Source organism: Apteryx rowi, unplaced genomic scaffold (assembly GCF_003343035.1).
Source record: "Apteryx rowi isolate R43461 unplaced genomic scaffold, aptRow1 scaffold_162, whole genome shotgun sequence".
NCBI lineage: Eukaryota > Metazoa > Chordata > Aves > Apterygiformes > Apterygidae > Apteryx > Apteryx rowi.
Window position 1 is genome coordinate 1,623,496 of NW_020447886.1, and position 16,953 is coordinate 1,640,448.

General features: G+C 42.5%; 1 protein-coding gene across 5 annotated transcripts in view; it reads left to right on the plus strand.

Moving 5' to 3' along the window:
* Positions 1–16,953, plus strand: part of TET1 (tet methylcytosine dioxygenase 1) — a 93,471-nt gene that overhangs the window by 10,703 nt on the left and 65,815 nt on the right. For 4 of the 5 annotated variants that reach the window (XM_026059927.1, XM_026059928.1, XM_026059931.1 and 1 more), the window contains exon 5: positions 7,835–9,891. In XM_026059927.1, the coding sequence (XP_025915712.1) occupies positions 7,957–9,891 (1,935 nt within the window). In that variant the 5' untranslated portion in view covers positions 7,835–7,956. Of the gene's footprint in view, positions 1–52; positions 161–7,834; positions 9,892–16,953 lie in introns of those variants that run through there. The other variant, XM_026059930.1, reaches the window with a different exon arrangement.

Genomic DNA, 16,953 nt, shown 5'->3' on the forward strand with positions numbered 1-16,953 from the left:
GGGCTGCGGCCCCTGGCTGCTGCCGGGTGCTGAGGGGCAGGCTGCGGCCTGGCGTCTTGTCGAGCCCGGGAGTTCGGTGCTGGCGGCGAGCTGAGGGTGGTCGTCCCCGGCACACGGCTCGGGAGCCCGGGGAGGAGGATGCGGTTTGCCCAATGGACCGGTAAGGAGCCAGGGACAATTAGTGTCACAGGTACGGCCTCTAACGCCAAGGAGCAGTGGGGCGTACTGGGCTTGCAAGGGGATCTGACGCAGCAGCGGTCAACAGAGGTGCGCCCCGCCTATCGTGCGCCCCAACAATATTYAAAGAGCGATGCAGGCCACATCACTTGCATCTCGGCCTACAAAACAGCTGCCCAACGAGGTGAGATGCTCCTCCTTTAAGGGGGAGAAGGCAGGGTGCAAATGGGCACCCAGAGCGGGGCGCGAGCACACTGATGTCAGTGTGCACCCGTGTGTGTCGGCCCCTATAAACCCTCAGGCCAGGGAGCTGTACCGGTGGGGATCTGCCTGGAGAGCTCTGTTTCCAGAAGCATTGGTGTAACAATAGTAGAACTGAACAAAGGTGCACTTGCAGCATTAGATGTATGAAACATGGCAAAGCAGACTTAAAAGAATGGTGTATAGGTCAAGAGTGTGTCTTTGAATTTTAAAGCCAATGGAGAAATCTGTGAAAATAATAATAAAAAAAAATCTTCCAAATAGTAACTCTTACTGACTATGCTCAGTACTCTTTTTAAGGTACTCTTGTGGAGAGGCAGAAGGCTATTCCGTGCAGTGGTCRCCTCATTCTCATTAATGTCAGTCAACACTATCTAAGAGTACAGATTGAGTTTATTCTCACTCTGGGCAAAGTTGGGCAGGTAGCCTGATCAACCCTGACTGTAAAGGAAAAGGCTGGTTTATGCTTTTCAGAAGCAGTTTCTCTAGCAGCACAAGGGTAGTGGTGATTTGCTCTCAGGATGAGGCTTAATTCTCCTAGACAGGAGGTTGTGGAATCAACAAGCATGAGCTCAGTTAGATGAAGCAGGTAATCAGGGAAGAATTCAAGGTGAGATGTACCAAATACCTTTCTGATATTTATGATTTCTGTAAGACCTAAATCTTCAAGGTGTAATAATTCAAAATCCCTATAGATGGTGTTTTATTATGGCTGGCATGCTACCCGTGGTTGTTAAAACTGGCCTAAGCATTTCCATCCTGCTTTGTGTTTTCAGTTACTTACATTTCAAAACACCTTTCAGGCTGAAATTTTCCAGGCTTAATCTTTGCCTGAAGGTTCTTCCCTTCACCTCCCCCTTCATTTAATTGAGTTTGAGATAAGGTGATTTGGTTACCTTTTTTTTTTTTTTTTGTTAAGAAAAGGCAAAGTCCCCAAACAATGGGGTCAAATATTGTCAGAAAGAAATGCAAGGTTTAAAACAGCATTCAATACAGAATTAGAGGGGACTAGGCAACTATGATTAGCTGTTTTTTTGTGTTTTGTTTTGTTTTGTTTATTTTAATTCAAAGTACCTGGAGTGTTCTGATGGGATGGGTTTCAGTTGGAGAGCCTGTAGAAATTACTTGGTATCTTTTTWTTTTTTAGCATTTTCCCATGTTAAGAGCAGTGTTTGGCTGCACTGAACAGAAGTTAAAACAGACTCACACTCCTGTCTGGGTAGGATGGATGGTACTTGCACACGTGGTATGAGTCTTCCAATGGATTTTTAGTGCCAGCGTTTCTGAGGTTTAATCCGTTTTTGTGGCTTAAGTATGTGTGGTTCCTTGATATATATTTTTTTACCATTCTAATGAGCTTTCCCTAAACTAGGATGAAGGGAATTTTTTTTTCAGTGTTTTATCTGTTATATCCACTGTGCAGGCTCCAAGGTGTATGCTGAAGTCATGACCTTGCAAATTGCTAAATATTGACATCTCTTAATTCAGTGCAACCGAGAATGCATGTTTCACAGCAGTCCCCAGCTGCTCATGCATTCGAAGAAAGTAGGATGTGGTGGCAGCCCTGCCTCATCCAGACTTACCCTTCAAGCCCAGAGGTAGTCCTCTCTGTCCAGGGAGGACAAAAATTAGGATGAAGGTCTGGGCGCTTGATCGGCTGACATCATCTTGCGTTAACGATTTCAGCAGGAAAAGGATTATGCTTTGAGCGTACACCTTTGTGAGAAGCTGGGTGGGCATCCTGCAATGCCTGTCCCACACTTGCAGTTATACTCCTGCAAGGTGTTACTCTAAGTCCAGATTTAATACAAGTGGATAAAATGTGCTTGCTTACCTTAAGAGTGCTGTAATCCTGGAAAGTAAAATAGAAAACACATACATAGTAAAATAGAAAACAGTCCTCTTGAAAGGTGCGTGAGATTATAGAAACACCACTTCAGAAAGAGCACTGCAGAATGAGCTCGGAGAGGCTGCGTGGTTGGTGAGTGACAGGGAGCCGGAGAGGGCGCCTCTGCCAAGGCAGCTGGAGCAGACGGGGCTGCCTGCTTTAGAAAGGGAGAGAGGCCTCTTTACAAGGCAGTATGTCCAATAATTCAGGGTACTGAGAAGGCAGACAAGAAGTTTCATTTTTATTTCTTAACCAAAATCAARTGGATGCTCAAGTATTAAAAAAGGAGAGGCAAAAAAGAAAATTAAAGCTAATTCCCTCCTCTGAACCCATTTGCCTTCTTTTCATATACAGTGTTATACAAAGCAATCAGTTGATGCAGGGAATTTAGCAAAATTGAAAAGCAGGCTGACGTTCATAAAGCTGAGAAGAATATCCAAATGATATGATGTAATTCTAAAAAGTCTATGAAAAAGTATATATTTATAGGTGGTTTTGTATCTAGTGTAAAGGTCAGACTTTCTGATTTCTCTCCCCTGTGGTGTCTCTTGCATCTTTCTCTAGAGCATTTGCTACTCTAGATGCTTTTCAGTTAAAGACTGTAGAGATGTTATGACAGGTCCTAAATCTAAATGTGGCCCATGTTGCTTGGGACCTGTATATTATTTTTAAGTGGCTTTTATGAAAGCTTCCAGGTCCTGTTTCCCCACTGGGCAGGTCTCAAGTGACTTTTAAAAAGATACCTAAATACAGAAACTAAATGTATTTAATTAGTGCATCTGACTGTAGTGAAACCAGACTGTGCTGGTCCTAGCTTTGTGATTTTTCCCATGCAGCTGTGTTTTTTCAGAGGTCACTTGCTCGCTCTCATGATGTCATAAGAAAACTGCCACCATTTTATGAGAACACATCTTTTAATCTCTCTTTTTTCCATCTTCCAACAAGACTCTAGTTATGAAACAGAATTTTGATGAATGCTGCTTATAAAAGGAAAATTTGCTTTTTTTTTTGTGTAAAGAAAATGAAAGTAAATAAGAGAAACTGTTTCTTTTTTTTCTTTTTTTTTTTTTTTTTGGAGACATACCAGTAATACGGGGTTAAATTCTGCAGTTATTTTGAAGGCAAAATTCTCATTATACTTGTTTGGAGTTTTGACAAAGTAAAGACTAAAAAAGATTTAGCCCTTCATTTGCTTTTTCGCAGTATTTGTTGAGGATTAAAGCAGTCAGTGGGATTGTTTCAGATTTATTACTGTGAATGAGCAAAACTTAAGCAACTGTCCTTACAACTGGCTTTTGATTTTGCACATGAATTGGAAGAGAGAATTCAGCTCAAGTAACAAACAGCTTCAGCATGCACTGTTATTGTCTAGGGCAGTTCCTTGCAAAACCCTCCTGTACCCACTACCTATTTTACTTCATAGAGACACTCGTCTTACTCTGCTCTCAGGAAGGATATTGTAGGTCCCAGCTGATCTGGCTTTCAGATGAAAGCATTGAAGTAAGTTTATGTTCCTCTCCAGAATGCTAAGAACTGACAAATTATTACACTGACCCATGAGGTTTATATTTGACAGCCATGCTATGTCAGCATAAACATTCTGGGAGTGTAATTAATTTCTTGTTATGAAAGGCGACTAATGTGGTAGAGCTATTGGCTGTCCTTAGAAAGTGACATAAGGCAATTTACAACTGCTGCAGGCATCAACGTGGAGTCATTACCAGTCCTTTAAATGGAAAAAGGAGGGTAAAATATATCTTCGTATTTTAGAAAACAAAACTTGAGTATTGAGCATGTAGCTACATAAGACTGTGTTTCTAAATGTGGAAGACTAAACAAAGAAATAACAATGTAATTGAGTTATATTAGAAACTTTCATTAAAACATGTATGACAGTGTTTACCCAGCAGTTAAAGATCGTTGTGACAGACCAGCATTCATCATGACTATGGGCTTTCTTTAAGAGAAGCCTTGCCAACAGGCATTTCTCCCAAGAGCTCAGAATTACCTTGGAGGTCAGGTACTCAGAGTCCCAGATAAATAAAACTGAAATCCAGTATTTAAAAAAGAAAAAAATCCTTTAGAGATCTGTTGCCCAGATCTCTTCAGAAAAGTCTGAGCTCTTTAGTGTTGAGATTGGAACAAAACAGGTAAAGCTGCTGCTGTTCTCTTTACTTCTCTGTGTTGTCATTTCTGAGCGAGAGATGCTAACGGCCTTTTCCACCTTGTCTAAAACTGTTTAAATGACTGACAGTTTCCTACAAATATCAGCATTCTTTGTGTACCAAGAGAGATCTTCAACCAGCCTCTAATTTTAGGCCCTGAAAAGAAGCAACACTTTGGCTTTGTTACTTTTCTACCTCTTTGCCAGACAGGTGTCTCTTCTGGGGTTAAAAGAAAAAAAAGGAAAAAAAAGGGATGATCTTAGTACTTCAGTCCTGGAGTGATCAGGTTGCAACTTCTAAATGCAAGTAAAGACCTATTATCACACAGTAATAATGGCAGAAAAATAAAGCATTAGCATTTACAAGATTAAGTTATAAATCATTTTGAAGATCATGATTCCCAAATTTCCACAATAGCAGTGGCAACTGTTTATGTAGAAAAGTAATAAGAAAAAAAGCTTCATACACATTCAGTATCTTCAAAAATTCAGTCACTGTTTCCGCTGATCTCCTGTTTTCTCTCATCAGTCCTCTTCTGTTTCAAGGTTGATAAAGAGGAAAAACTTTATCTCCTCTTTTTTGGTCCCATCCTCATGCACACATTCCCATGTTGCCTGGCCCTTCTTGTTGTTTGGCTTCTTTCTTCCTTGCTCTACTGGCTGTAGTCTCTGAAAGTAGCTTGCATTTCCTCTCTTACTACTGTTATGTAGCACTGGCCACTAATGGCTACAGATATGCTGCCTGCTGCTTGTTTCCAACTGGTTTTACAGGCCTCCAGGCTATTCTTTGGAATGAAGAGCCCAGTCTCATCAAAACAAGAAACTAGGTGGTTTTTTGCAGGCTGCCAGCAGATATTTCATGGACCTGTTGGCATGATTCTGATACCCTCCTTGATACTCAGCTCATGAAATGACCAGTAATGGCAATATCTTTCTTCCCCCACACCAGAAGAGAGTAGTAGGAGGAAAGCACTCCAATTACCTTAATTTCAACTTTGTATTTATTTTGCTATTTCAGTGTCTGGTCCAGGTTTTATAGAACATTCTTGTGGGAGCTGTTCAGGTCCTTTCTGTGGCCTTTGAAGTATTATGCACAGTTAGCAATATATGTATATTTGGTCTCAGCAGGTTGGATGTTTTGCTGTGATGGAACAGGGATGTTGTTAGTTTGCTTGTTGTGCATGTGATAGGCATTATGTTCTGATCTGACATTGGAAGCATGTTTAGCCTTCTCTTCTACAGTACTGCTGACTCTAAAATGGTATTTGATTGAGTGTGTGAAAATTGCTGTCTCAGTAATAATGTTAGTCTGATATGCTTATATAATATGAATATGTGGTACAGAATAATTAGAGCATGTTTAGATGAGATATTTCATTTATATGTTGTAGTATACAAGCTCAGTCAGCTTACCGCTGCTGAATAAAAAAGAACTAGGCTGCAAAAAAGCTTTAAATAAGCTGCTCTAAAAGAGTTTGGGGAGTTATCGTTAGCCTTGGTCTGTACTGTGCTAACTGTGAAATACAGTGGTGGAGTGGTGGGCAGCCTGCTTAAGGCTGCAAGAAAGGCAGAAGCATAGACTGGACTTTCCCTGGCTCCGCTGTTCTTTACTGTTGCTCGGCACGAGTGAGCCGCTGCCGTGAGCTGCAGCAGCGTGCGGCTCTGCAGAGACCAGTGCGCGTTGGCTGCGCTAGACCAGCCTGGCGGCAGGCTGATGAGCTTATCTGGGTGCAGCGCAGCGCTGTTCACTGTGGACGGTCCTAAGCTGTTAGCACCGCTCGTGCTAGAGACGTGTTTCTGTGGTCCAGGGGTCTGTTCTGCTTGCAGAGCTGCTCTTTGCATGCTCTGTGCCTTTTCGTTTGCTCTGTCAGCCGGACCTGGCCGATGTAGTAACGTCAAACAGCTGTCACTTGTGGAGCACTGGTGTAGCTCTCCCAGCCTTCAGCGAAAGCCCAGACCAGGCTCTGGGTAAGTGCAGCCTCTGTAAGATTACCCTGCCGCCTTCGAGATGGGGTTGAGGCAGTGCACTCTGGCTCGCCAGCTGTCTGAGGTGGTGTTGCCTGGAGCCCAGCAGCACTCATCTTCCCTTTTCTACTTCCTCTCAAAGTCAGTGTTTCAGACATCATCCTCTTCCCTATTCTCTCCTTCCTTCTCCTCCCCTCTTCCCCCTTGCAGCAGTGGGGTGCAAGTGACCTGTAGGTGACTCGCTTTGGACGTAAGGAATTCACAGGAATGATGAGGAAGGGAAAGCATCCTCCTGTCTCAGACTACAGAGTCTTGCTCTGGATCTGACAGCTCCCGTTTTTAGGGTGCCCCTTGTCTTTCCATCTGATCTATTCAAATAGACAAATAAAGCTTTAAAAGCCTTCCATAGGTACTTAAAAGCACACATGTAGAAACTATGTACTTAGAGAATTGCTTTACATGTAAAAAATACCACCTACTTTGAAAGAAATTACTTAGGAGCAAGAAGAATGTGGGTATCCGCTGTATCCTCTGAGATACACAGGTTGTGTTTAGGAAATTTGGGGACTTCTGCATTGCAGTCGTATTTGCGGACAAATACATAGGACAAACGTTGTAGTATTTTGTTGAAGCCAAATATGATGGTAGTCATAATGATGGAGCAAAGACAGTCGCTTACATAATACATTTCTTTGGTATAGCCAGACAGAACAGGACCAAGGCTTGCGATGTGGTATGTTGTGCTGATACATCACCCAGGTGATAACACTTGGAAGAGCTATTCTTCTGTGTTCCCGCTCTTCTCTGAGCAGTGCTGTGAATTAGCCGTCTTCGTGGAGCTAGTTACTTCTTTCATTTTACCTGGAGTTGTACCATGGTAGGCAGCCTGCGGATGGCAAAAGAAGGAGAGACTCTTCTGTGAGGGTGTGTGAATGCACACATATACTAGATAAACTCAGCTTTACTCTTTTTCTTGCGTCGTCATTATAGAGATAGGTGTTAGTTTTATGTTCAATAGTGTGTCCATGGATAAATCTTACCCATTTTTAGTGGAGTGGAGTAAATGAACCCTTCATAAGATCGAAAAAATTCAAGCTTCTAAGAATTAATGTAAAACAATAAATATGTGATGTTGACTGATCGTTTGAGCTTTGTTCACTTTTTCATTTGTGTTAGAGGCATTTGGGCAAGTTTTCTGTCTTGTAATCTACTACTAGTATTTTCAAAGCTTCTGCGTTAATTAAATCTAATGTCTGATACAAATATTTCTACTTGTACCTATGTACTTTTAAATATTATTTTAAAATGGTCAGCTTAATATGTGCTTCCTTGGTTTATTAGGATTATATTAATGTATTTTATACCTTTTTCTATTTCAGAGTTAACTCTGTACCACTACAGAGAGCAGCAATGGGAGTGTACAGTTTTCTATTGAAAAGTTCTCTCAAGAGCTCATGATATTTTCCATCGCCCCTCTTAACGTTTCTACTACTCAGCAGCCATGGCTCACCACGCAAGGCCTTCCAGATTAGTCAAAAAGGAAGAGTTAGGCAAAAGGAAAACTAACCAAGGCAAAAAGAAAACTAGTCAAGTGAGGAAAAAAACCACAAAGGCTTCCACAAAAGCTGTTACTTCTGGAAAATGCAAAAAGACAGCACAAGAAAAAGATGTTAAGAAAAAACAGCAAGAAAAGAAACCAATCATGAGCTCATCAGGTAGACTTCTCAGGAGCAGTGTAACCAGAACCTTGTCTGGAGCATCTTGGGTGAGTTTGGAGAAAGCTGACAATATTCTCTTTCATAGCCAGGATTCTTTCAACATCAATGGCTTTACAATGTCTCTCCGTAACAGATCATTCTCCCGTAGATTGGCCCAAACTCCAACAATTGCAAAACCCAAGAAAGCTGCTGCACAGAAAAGGCTAGAAACAAAGGAAAAACATGAACAAGAAGCCCTGGCATTAGTAGAAGAAAAAAATGTTGAAGCAGGCGAAAGCATTTTGAAACAAGATTTAGCACAAAATGAGTTAGCTCCTCTTCCTGGAGAGGATATGCCATGCAGTGCAGACAAAGAGCCTGCCACCAAATGTGATAGTCAAGACAAAGAGAGAGAAATCCCTGAAACAAATGACTCCATTCCAAACAGTCAGGTAGCTGATTGCAATACAGAAGTGTCAGAGGTGGAGTATAAGCAAGACCACCTGCCCTGTGAGCAGACACACGGCCATCTCAATACGGGTAGTTCAGTCGAAGCATTTGTTGAAAATGCAGTGCTTGTGCTTCCATCTTCTCCTTCTGATTCTATAATCACCTCTGAATCAAACTCAAAGGTACTCTTAGGGACTGCCTTTGATCTGGTGCCTAACAGTAAAGAACCTGATTTCGAGTCCAACTCTGTCAATACCTCAGACCTCAGTTCAGCAGTACCGTTAGAAGAGTTGGGCCCACTTGCTGAATCCCATGTCCAAACAGAGTTGGATCTGGTGCTAGCTAATAAAGAACATGATTTGAATTCTACATGTGTATTTACCTCTGAACTTAACTCACAAGAACATTTAGAAGATTCAAGCTCACTTGCAGAATCCTGCTTAAAGGCAGGCTGGGATTTAGAGTCTGTGAATAAAGAACCTGTTTCAAATTCCGACTCTGTTGCTACCACTGAATCAAGTTCACTTTTACATTGTGAAGGCTCAAGTTCATTTACAGAATCCCACATAAAATTGGTTATGGATTTCGTACCTGTTCACAAAGAACTTAACTCAGATTCTGATCTGAGCTGTACAAGGGAGAATTCAGAATCTGACTCAAAAAACATATTTTCAGTATGTGAACCAGCTTCCAATACCTCTTTAAACAATATTGAAGTGGAGGAAATTGAACAGCTTGTTAAATGTATTGATGCAGAAACTTCAATTTCGAATTCAGGTAGTGTCCCCACTTCATCATCTGATGAGGAAAAAAGCACAGTGGATAAAATCTTCAGTGAAAGCTCTGGACAATTCTCTGAAGGTTTTGTTTCAGTGTTGCCTTCAAGCACAGAAATCTCTGCTCTTGCCTCTGAAAAAGCCATAAATGTAGATTTGCCAGCTGACTCAAGACTGCAGCATAATGATTATTCATCACAGCTGGAAAGTGTTGGGATAAACTTGAATTTGGTTCAGGACAACGTGAGTGACAGCACTGAAGCAGTAGAGGCCTCAGGGCCATCCTCTCTTACAAATCCGGCTTGTAATTACCCTGTTCCATATTCATCTTTGCTCCCTATGCTAGAAAAAAAGAAACGAAGGCGTTGTGGAGTCTGTGAACCTTGTCTGCGGAAAACAAATTGTGAAGAATGCAGCTGTTGCAGGAAACGCAAAACTAGTCACCGGATATGTAAAAAGAGAAAATGCGAAGAACTGAAAAAGCCACCACCACCAATAACGCTACCTTTTGAGGTAAGCCAAAAAAGTTGCAAATTAAGTCATGCTTGTGAAGCTTCAGGTACATCTAAAAATGCTGTAAGGGGAAATGTTGGTTATTGTATGGCTTTAGACAACTTATGGTTACTGTTGGACGTAACACACTGAATAGTAACTTTCTCTAGTTATCTATACAAATACAGAATAAGGTGCGCTAGTGTTGTTCTTCTTCTGGCTGTGTAAATGCATAAAACCAGAGGTGAGTTTGGCTTTAACTCTTTGTTCCAGATCTTGGCATATTGGCCAAAACAAATCATTGAGGACATGAAGGAATAAGAAAGATATAAGTGTAAAATGGCAAGGGGGAGGGGGAAAATGATGGTAGTCACTTAAGAAATGGTAAATTCTTAGAGTCTATTTCAAAATATCTTAGGTTAAAAAGCAAGATAAGGCTGCTTGCTCTTTAATTAGAGTGAAAATAATTTGCTTGTGATGGTACACATTTGGTGAAATTATATTTATAACCTTTAGGCTCAAATTGTAGCTGCGTTTTCCCCTTTCACATCTCTCTGCCTTTCTAATTGTCTATTCTTCTGTTTCTCTCACTTCACTTCTCCTGCATCTCTCCTTATGTCTTTTACCACACCCCACATACATACTTTCTTTTCTGTGTTTCTTACTCATTTTTCTGATCCATCAGCCTTTTATAACCCAGGTCATTACTATTGGAACAAAGAGGAGGGAAAAAGACAGTCTGTATGCCCCTGTGATAACAGCACTGACCTTCTGAGAGATTTCAGTTCAAGATCAGGCTTTAAATCAGGTAAGTAGGGAATTGAACATAAATTTCCCACATCCCAACTGAGTTTCCTAATCTCTGAGCTACAGAGTTATCCTCTGTGTCACTGTCTCCTGTTGGGAGTGTTATGCTTCATGTCAACGAAGAGTGTCTGAGTCAGGGAGACGCTGTCTCCGTAGTTAAGCCACCGGGACATTTACTTTGGGATGTGGGAAACTCAGGTTCAAATCTCTGCACCAGTATGTACTCAAAGTGGAACAGTTCATACTGGAGAGAATGCACCTATAAAACCTTTCTCAGTAGCAATTTTGTTAAAATGGCTTGTTCTTGTAACTGGTAGAAATCCCAGTCAGCTATGTAGGTTCAGGAGATCTATGCTTTTACTATTCTCTGTCCTGTACTTACCAGGGTTTGCAGACATGTCTGTTCTGTTTTGAAAGCAGGCAAGCAAAAAGAAAAGTCTTACAGTAGTGAGGGGATATGATTGTGTTTATGGGGGAAGCATATTTTAAATGATAGTGTTTGGGGGAGTAGGTTTAAACAGCTTGGCCCAAAGTTCATTCAAATCATTTTTGCCTCTACAGCACCTGAATATCCTTTTAAAAAAAAAAAAAAGTGAAGAAAGGGGCAATTAAAATGTGACTTGAAGATACATAATAAAGCAATAAAGGTGATAGTGGTTGATCCTGGCATTTACAATAAGAGAGTGGCGTAATAGCAACATTATGTCCTTCCTTATATTTAGCCAGTGGGACTGAAGAAGCTCATGGAACAGAATTGATGGAGTGGAGGTAGGAAGTGATTTAAAAGCCATGAAAAAGGGCTTTGGCAGGGTCAGTGAAAGGAAACACTCCAGCTTTTCTGTCAACCTTTGTTTTCCAGGCTAAACATACTTATTTCTTTTCTTGTATATCAGGCTGACCTTCTCCTTGCAGATTAGCTTTGCCCCTTCACCTCTTTCCTCTTTAGGCACTCATTTTGCTTTCTTTGAGAGATTCCTTGCTTATGTTTCTTTTGGTGGCAGCTTGTTTTGTGTGTGCTTTTATTTTATAAAAATGGTCACATTTTGTACAATGCCTTTAGAGCTGCACCAGCGGCCTCCTTCATTTCTCATTAAATTTCATCTTAAACTTCAGAGTATTACATGGAGGAAATGGAGTATTCCTGGTGTTTAAGAATATGTCAGGTATTTTCTTATGAAATTATATTTGAATGAAACCTGGTGCCTTTTCTGATGTTTGTAAAAACAAGTCTTTGTCTCATTTGTACTCCTTAGGAACTGCTCTGAGAAAATGAAAGAGAAAAGTATGTCTGATGTAGATATGATATGAGTACTCTTTAAAGATGCCGAGATATAGGGGAGGTAGTGGGGGTTGGGAAACACTGTATTGCTCTGTTCAGAAGCTATCCTCTGGATAAAACTGTAGCAGTCCAGAAGGGAATTCCATTGCGTTTTCCTAAATGGCTAGGCTTGGGCTGCAGCGGTTGGGACCTCTATGACAGTAACTTGCTTCAAACAGAGGGCAACTGGGAAAAAACTGTAGGTCTCTGTCCATGGTATAGAAAGTGAACATAATAATTAAGAGAAATTAGGTTGGCTTCAGTACATTCCTTGTTCGAAAGAGTCCTGCGTCTCTCCCTCTCTCATGTTGGTGGAATGTAAGCATTTTTTGGAGGTGATTCACTGGGAGGAGGGTGTAGGGGATAGACATTCTCTGCATGAGCACAGTTTAAACACTGATGTTTTGCCTTAAAGGGAATTCTCTCTTCTCTTTTTAACTAAACGGTGCAAAACTCACGATGAAGCCCAGGAGAACTTCGTACGTTAAAGGGCTCTAGAATAGCTAGTACAGGAGTTGGTAGTCCATACATACTGTTACTAAAAAAAAAAAAAAAGTGCCTTAAAAAATCTCACATGGATTTACTGTTAGAGAAAGGCCTGGTTGGTAGTATCCGTGAGTGTAGTTTGAAGTGTATATTCCAACACATGTGTGCACAAGCATTCAACCCTAAGAGAGTATCGGTTGCATGTTTGGAGTTACGTTACTGTTATTTTCATTAATTCACACATAATCCAGATAAGTGATATTTTCAAGTCCAATATAGTTTTCAAATCTTTAAAAATAACATCCACATAAACCTTCAGTGATACTTACCTTGCTGGATGTAATGGGTTTTACAGTGACATGACATCATGAAAGTCTGGATAAAGCATTGTGGGCTCTAGTTCATAGCCCCTGTGTATAGCAACATTGTTTTATGAAGTGCTCTTCTTCCTGAAGGATTCGTGTCGTGGCAGTTTTGTTAGGAGTTGGTAAAATTAAGAAAGAATCCTAAAATATATAGGGGAAAAAAATAGGCTTACAGATTTTTAAAAGAGCAGCACAGTAAGTAGGAAGTGCAAGTAAACTTTGAAAAGAAGAGGAAAAAGGTTTTATATTCAATTACCATGCCTCTGTCAATGAATAACAGAGGAACACTTTACAGTAAAAAGAGTTTTCTATACATGAATGTGAAACTTCTGTATTTTGTCTTGTCTTTCTGAGACTGTTGTTTTCTGAAATAATATAGTAGTTACTGAAGGCTATTTCACAGCTATTTTTTACCAAAAAGCTTATTGATTTCGAAAAATGGTCTATTTTGTTGCTCTTGAGTCATCAGGTATGTCCGCGTTGTCTGGATCTGCTGCAGTGCAGGGTAGAATTCAGGAGATTTCAAAACTAGCATTAGATAGGAAAGGTAGGCCATAATTTATTTCATTATCTTTTTTGAAAGAAAAGGATTTCAGTTTTGCACAGACAGGTTTTGCAGATGGAGTAGCATGCCCTCAGGATTAAAATGCTGTCTCCTGAGTGCTTGCAGTCGTGATGGGGTATAATATGAGCTGACTGTGGTGCCCAGTAGTTGCACTTTGTGGCGTGTTGTGCTCCGACTGTGCCGAGGGCTGCGGCTCTCCTGTCCGGCTCCCAGCTGGCCAGGGCTCCCTGGGCGTAGCCCTAGCCCGCGCGGGTGCCAAGCTGCGCAGCCCGGGTTCTTCCTGAGGTGAACTTGCAGAGTTTCGTAACATGCCACCGGGGCTCCTCTTGCCCAAAAGGCTGTAACACACAGGGCTGTTCTAGAGCCGCCGGTGAAACTGGCCGTTGCCAGGAGCCCTGATCTCAGAAGGCCCCTTTCTGCATGGCAGACCTTGCCACCTCGCCCTCCCCGCGGCCTGCGGGGCGTTTTGGCGAGCACCCGGCCCCCCTGGAGGCGAGCGGGCTGGTCGGGTGCAGCGGCGGAAGGTGTTAGCGGTGCTGCGAGCGGCTGGAGCCCCAGCTGGCCGCGGTCGCAGCCTGCCTCCAGAAAGGGCCGTGGCCGCTTGCCTGCTGCTTCAGGACCCTGCTTGGGCAGGGCTGAAACGGCTGAACGCCGGGGTGCCGCGCGGGCACAAAGTGCTTGGCAAGGAGAGCAGCCGCCTTTCGCCTCCCCACCTGCCTGCTGTCCCAGCCTTCCTCTTCCTCAGGCTGCCCCTCAGGCGAGCCCCTTGCCTCTGCACCCACTGCTGTGCCCCCTCTTCATTGGCACCGTTTTCATTATCGTTAAGAGTTGCAGCCATGCAAGAAAATATTTTGCTTAGAGGTGAACAGCGTACGCTTGAGTTCCTGTTTGGTGACAGACCGAATAAGAATTAGCAGGACCTGAAGTAAACAAGTTGGGGAAAAAAATCAAGGCACTGCCTGTAGGTTCACTGGGTTTACCCAAGTCTGTTGAGGCATCTTATTTAATAGTTGTAATCTGAGTAGCTTGGAAATATTAAGTAACAATAAGGCGTGCTTAATTGTGGGTTTTTAACATGCTGCCTAAAACGCAGGCATGTTTAAAAAGGATGCTATAATTAGAGTTGGTTAGGAACTTTTCAATAAACCATTTTTGAATGGAAAATGCTGATTTAACAGAAAGCTTTCACAGCTATTATCTGTTCTGATCAAACTCTTGTTGGGAAAGTTTTCTCAGGTCTCAAATGAAATTTCAGCTTAAAACTTTTTTTTAAAAAAGGGGGGTGGGGTGTGGGGACAGAATTTAGACTAATTTGATGCCTAGGGCAGTTTGCCTGATGCAGACCGAGGGCTTGAACCTTGGTCTTCCACATCCCATCTGTCTCTGGTTGAATTTTTGCTCTACTTTGGAACCCAACCAGTTGTTGAAATCTCAAAAAACAAAGTAAAATGGAATTCTTGTTTTCTAGCCAGGCTTAGTTATAATCAAGAAATTTAGACTTTCTGTGATACTTTACAACAAAATCCAGAAATATTGAAGCCTGTTAAATTTTAAAATAAGTGTGCACAAAGCCACTCCTCTTGCATATGATACTTGAGAGTTTTGCAGGGAGGTAGTGTGTGGACTAGTGAAGTTTGGTAACGTGTACAGCAAAGATGAGCAAAGCTGTACATGAAACACCCACTGGATGCAGGGCTGGGAGTTGGAGTAGTTTACTCTTTCTTTGGCATACAGCATGTGTGTGTGTAAAGTAATATTTACACCTTGGCATTCTCTGTGATGCTGGGTGTGGAATATAATAAGGCTTAAATTAAAGGGTAGTGGCTTAGTTTGGGGTCTAGTTAGTTTTAGAGTGTGTGTTTAAAAAGTTGCTTCCTCAGTGAACCTGCTCCAAAGTCCCTGTGCCAGTTTCCTATGGCTTTTACAGTGACGTTTTTCTTATTTGAAGGAAAAAAAAAAAGTATTTCTCTCCTTTCTTGTATTAAGGATCCATCCAAAGAAGAGGGAAAACTGAGTAACATGGAAACCTGAATCTACAGCTTAAGTACTGTCCAATGCACATAACTAACAAATCAGGGACTAAATCACAGCACGTCCGTTTTTTCATCTTAGTAATGTTAAGTGCTACTTGGTAATTTTTGTTGTAATTTCTGGTGCTCCTTTCAGCTGCTGCTTAGTGCATACCCAGTTCCCCATCAGGGCCTGAATGAGTATGCTGAACAGCTTTTGGCTTTATGTTTCTAAGCAAATAAAATAGGTTGGGTGTTTCTGGACTGTAAAGCATTTCAGGTAGCCAAAGCTGCAAAGAAAAATTAGATCACTGAGTGTAGGCACCTCTTTTGTTTTTATTATGGCTAAAGACCCTCATAAACTTGTGGTATTTTAGGAAAGCGTTAACAGTCAGTACTTTTACTTTACCTGGGCCTAAATCCTATTATCTCTGTATGAAACTCTAGTACAACAAATTAGGAGCTTAAATATTAGGTAGTGTCAGACAAAAAAAAAAAAAAAGGCAACAGCTTTCTCTCATTTAATTGATATGATACAGAATTAGTTGTGGGTCCAAATCTGAGTGTTTTCACTACTTAGCGGATTTGCACCAATAACCAAACTGGAATTACACTTACAATTCAACAGTAGATTCAGAAAACAGTTTTAAGTTGCAATTTGTAGCTGCAAAGCTGACAAGATGCTCTTCTATTGATGTATGTGGTGCATGAATACATAGCCAACTTTCTGGTTGAGATATCAACTGAAAATTGTTGTATTAAGCATTTCAGTGAATAGTAATAGGTTAAAGTAGGTACTTTGTAATTTGTTGTCTCCTGTTAGCAAGCAGGTTTATCACTTTGGGATGAGGTTATTACCTCTCCATCCCACTTCAAACAGGTGGTGACATGGGAAAATATGTTTGCATTGTAATCTCTTTGCCTCACAAGTTGTTTAGAACAGATACTTTCTGTGGTAGATGCTGTAAAAGGAGAGCAAAAATGAGTCTTCTCTTGCAGCGGGGCAGCCGCGGGCACCGTGTGCTGGGCCGTGTGGGCGGCGTGCCGCACCGGTGGCGATGGCAGGGGCCGCCCGAGCCTGCGGGCTGGGGCACGGCCCTCCCTGGCGGGTCGCCGGCACCTGGCAGCACCGGCTGTGGGGCCGTGGAGGTCGCAGGACCCCCCCAGCTCTGGGCTGCCCATGACCTCCACGCTGCGGAGCTGCAGCTGCCGTGCACCGCGGCAGCAGCATCCCCCAGAGCGGGCGGCGGGCAGCCTCGCCGGAGCGGGTGCCGAGGCCCCACGCTGCATCCCCACCTCTGCCCCCGTGGGAGGGAGTGGGCCGCCGGGCCTGCGCGGGGGCGTGCGTGCGTGCAGGTGCACGGCAGCGTGCGCCCAGGCGTGCGTGCACAGGGGCAGGTGCATGCGTGCACTAGTGTGCGCGCACCACAGCGCACGTGCATGTGTGTGCCCGCCCGCATGCGTGTGCGTGCCCAGGGGCGGGTGCTCTCGGGCTGTGTCCTCGCCTGACCCCGCATGCAGCCTGCCCTTACA